The sequence below is a fragment of the Oxyura jamaicensis genome, unplaced genomic scaffold, assembly GCF_011077185.1.
Source record: "Oxyura jamaicensis isolate SHBP4307 breed ruddy duck unplaced genomic scaffold, BPBGC_Ojam_1.0 oxyUn_random_OJ70705, whole genome shotgun sequence".
In the NCBI taxonomy this organism is placed as follows: Eukaryota; Metazoa; Chordata; class Aves; order Anseriformes; family Anatidae; genus Oxyura; species Oxyura jamaicensis.
In genome coordinates this window covers 1-3571 of record NW_023310149.1, presented here as the reverse complement: position 1 = coordinate 3571, position 3571 = coordinate 1, and the positions used below count along the sequence as shown (strand labels likewise).

At 54.2% G+C, this 3571-nt stretch overlaps 1 protein-coding gene across 2 annotated transcripts in view; it reads left to right on the top strand.

Annotated features, from left to right (window-relative positions):
• The window catches only part of LOC118159500, a 3197-nt gene extending 723 nt beyond the window's left edge, over window positions 1-2474 (top strand). The window contains exons 1-3 of one of the 2 annotated variants that reach the window (XR_004747143.1): window positions 1-113; window positions 193-339; window positions 574-1479. Coding sequence is in view for 1 of the 2 variants with exons in the window: in XM_035314073.1 (XP_035169964.1) it covers window positions 193-339; window positions 574-830 (404 nt within the window). In the remaining variant the exon portion in view is untranslated. Of the gene's footprint in view, window positions 114-192; window positions 340-573; window positions 1508-2294 lie in introns of those variants that run through there. The other variant, XM_035314073.1, reaches the window with a different exon arrangement.
• Window positions 2475-3571: the final 1097 nt, after the last annotated feature.

Here is a 3571-nt window from a genome sequence, read left to right as displayed (position 1 = left end):
AGGGCTCCATCTCTCCTCCCTGCAGACAGACCAGATGGACAGCAGTGCCGCTGAGTGCCATCATCAGAGCTGGAAGGACGCGGGCTCTGCTGTGACCCTGACGCCAGCAGCTTGTCAGATTTGTGTCCACACACACCCTTCCATCCTCTGCTCTGCAGCACATCTCTGCCACCAGCTCCCCTCTCCTTTCAGATGTCCTGCCTGGAGGTGAACCAGCAGATGGCTACGATGATGCTGGGGAGGTTTCTGACCCTGGGGAGGATCCTGTCCCTGGATACAGGGACTGGGAAGTGCCCAGGACAGCAGAGGAAGGAGATGGGCCCAGGGATGCAGCCACAGGTGAGAGGGCAATGGAGCACTGGTGTTTCCTAGATGCCAGCCCTAAGGCTAGGAGGATCCATGGCATATTGAAAGCCTGACGATCCCAACATGGAGAATCTGTCCTGGGATATTTTGTGGGGGGTGGGAGAATGGGCTAAATGTTTCAGGGCTGCTGAGGAGGAGGAAGGTGATGTACAGCCCCAGGGCGCACCCCACAGGACCAACCACAACAGCCTGCCTTGATGTTTACAGGAGGAAGCCTGCACACCCGGAGAAGTGCTGGGCACCCTGGAGCTGAGGGAGACACCTCGTCCCCTTTCCTGGGCACCATGGGCTATGACGATGCTGAAGAGGTGTCTCTGGCATGTCCCCACGAGGACTCCCACCATGTGACACCCGAGCCCTTTGCACAAGGGTCCCACAGCCCCAGGCCAGCAGAGCCCAGCCCTGCCGAGCAGCTGGGTGCAGCTGCGAGGGAGAAGAGCTCAGTGCCACTGGGAGAGCCGTGAGTGCCGGGGAACCGTCTCCCTTTTCCAGCAGACAGCAGACACACATGGGCATTTAGTATCTCTTAGTATCCACCTATGATCTTTTCCCTGTGTGTTGGTATTTCCTCATATTAAAACCTTCTGGGGCCCAGAACCAGTGCTTCCCTGCCCAGGTGTCAGGGTGTCTCCCTGGGGCTGGTGGTAGGGGGCAGAGATCAAAGATGCAGTGGTTGGGACTGGGCACATCTTGGGGCCAGCAGGATTGGGGTTTGGCTGTGGGGCTGCCAGAGCTCCTGGTCCCTGGACACTATTCCTTCTACAGAGACATTTCCCTCCTGCCAGCCACAGGCAGTTTCCAGACAAAGTGGATCTCTGTGAAGCCCCATGAGGCACTCACTGGCAGTGCTCACCCTCTGCTGCCTTGGGCCCCCATGGAGCCCAAGGATGCCTGCCCAGCACCCATGGGCAGAGATACCTCTCTTACAGGAGCTGAACGGGGAGAAAGTTTGGACCCTTGGGCAGGACTTGGCACCCAAACCTCCTTCCCAGCTCCTGCTGGGGGGTCCCCACAGCCCTCCAGCTCTTCCCCTGCAGGCTCCTCTGCTGCAGACTGGGAGGTGCTTTTGGTAGTGGGAAAGTGGGCTGGAACACCTATTGGAGCACCTATTTAATCCCTTTGGGTCAGCTGTCCTGGCTGTGTCCCACTGCATTGTCCTGCATACCCCCAACCTACACGTGGTGGGGGGCAGTATGAGAGATGGAGAACCCATTGAAATGATTCAGCAGTAAGTGAAACACCGGTCCATTAATAACACTGCTTTGGTCTCAAATGCAAAACTCAGCTCCATGTGAGCTTCTCTAAGTAGAACCATAGAGATTGAAAGAGTTTAAGGGGGAAATGAATCCCAGTGCAGGAGCTAGCAGGACTCTTTGAGAGAGCTTTAGTGTGACGGGGGAAGGGGATAAAACAGGGATCACCAGAGAAGTGCCTGGGGGAACAATGCTGAAGCTGGGGGTGAGGCCGATGTCTCATCTGAAGTGCATCTACACCAATGCAACAACTGCAGCTTGGGCTACAGACAGGAGGAGCTGGAAGAGATTATGAGACAGGCTAACTCTGACCTAGTTGCTGTAATGAAGCGTGGTGGGATCACTCCCACAAGTGGAGTACTGGGATAGATGGCTACAAGCTCTTCAGAAGGGATTGACAAGGAAGGAAGGAAGGGTGGTGGTGTGGCTCTTTATAATAAAGATTTTTGATTTTGAAGTGCTTTGGGCTGGGAATGGTAGAGTGTCTATGGATAAGAATCAGGGGAAAAGCCTGTAAGGGTGCCATCTTGGTGGGGGTCTGTTATATGATCATATGACCGGACTGGTAGATGAGAGAAGGGCTGCTGATGTAGTCTACTTAGACTCCAGCAAAGCCTTTGACATGGTCTCCCACAGTATTCTCCTGGGGAAAGTGGCTGCCCGTGGCCTGGACAGGTATAGTCTTCTCTGGGTAAAGAACTGGTTGGAGGGCTGTGCCCAGCGGGTTGTGGTGAATGAAGTCCAGCTGGCGTCCCATTACAAGTGGTGTCCCTCAGGGGTCGATGCTGGGGCCTATCTTGTTTAATATCTATATTGATGACCTAGATGAGGGGATTGAGTGTACCTTCATCAAGTTTGCAGACGACAGCAAGTTAGGTGTGTGTGTCAATCTGCTCAAGGGTAGGAAGGCTCTGCAGGAGGATCTGGATAGGCTGGACCGATGGGCTGAGGCCAACGGTATGAAGTTCAACAAGGCCAAGTGCTGGGTCCTGCACCTGGGGCACAACAACACCAAGCAGAGCTACAGGCTGGGAGATGAGTGGTTAGAAAGCTGCCTGGCAGAGAAGGACCTGGGAGTAGTGGTTGATAGTTGGCTGAATATGAGCCAGCAGTGTGCTCAGGCGGCCAAGAAGGCCAACAGCATCCTGGCTTGCATAAGAAACAGTGTGGCCAGCAGGTCGAGGGAAGTGATTGTCCCCCTGTACTCGGCTCTGGTGAGGCCGCACCTCGAGTACTGTGTTCAGTTTTGGGTCCCTCGCTACAAGAAGGACATGGAGGTGCTTGAGCGAGTCCAGAGAAGGGCTACAAAGCTGGTGAAGGGTCTGGAGAACAAGTCTTATGAGGAGCAGCTGAGAGAGCTGGGACTGTTTAGCCTGGAGAAGAGGAGGCTGAGGGGCGACCTTATTGCACTCTCCAGGTACCTGAAGGGAGGCTGTAGCGAGGTGGGGATTGGTCTATTCTCCCACGTGCCTGGTGACAGGACGAGGGGAAATGGGCTAAAGTTGCACCAGGGGAGGTTTAGGTTGGATATTAGGAAGAACTTCTTTCCTGAACAGGTTGTTAGTCACTGGAATAGGTTGCCCAGGGAAGTGGTGGAGTCCCCATCCCTGGAGGTCTTTAAAAGACGTTTAGATGTAGAGCTTAGCGATATGGTTTAGTGGAAGATTTCTAAGCGTTAGGTCAGAGGTTGGACTCGGTGATCTTGGAGGTCTCTTCCAACCTAGATGCTTCTGTGATTCTGTGATTCTGTGATTCTGCTTGGTGAATCCATGCTGACTATTTCTGATCACCTTCTTCTCCTGCACATGCTTGGAGATGACCTCCAGCATGAGCTGCTCTGTCACCTTTCCAGGGATGTCAGTGAGGCTGCCTGCAGTTGCTTGAGTCCTCCTTCTTACCCCTTTTGAACACTGGCATGATATTGGCTCTCCTCAAGTCCTCAGGCACCTCTT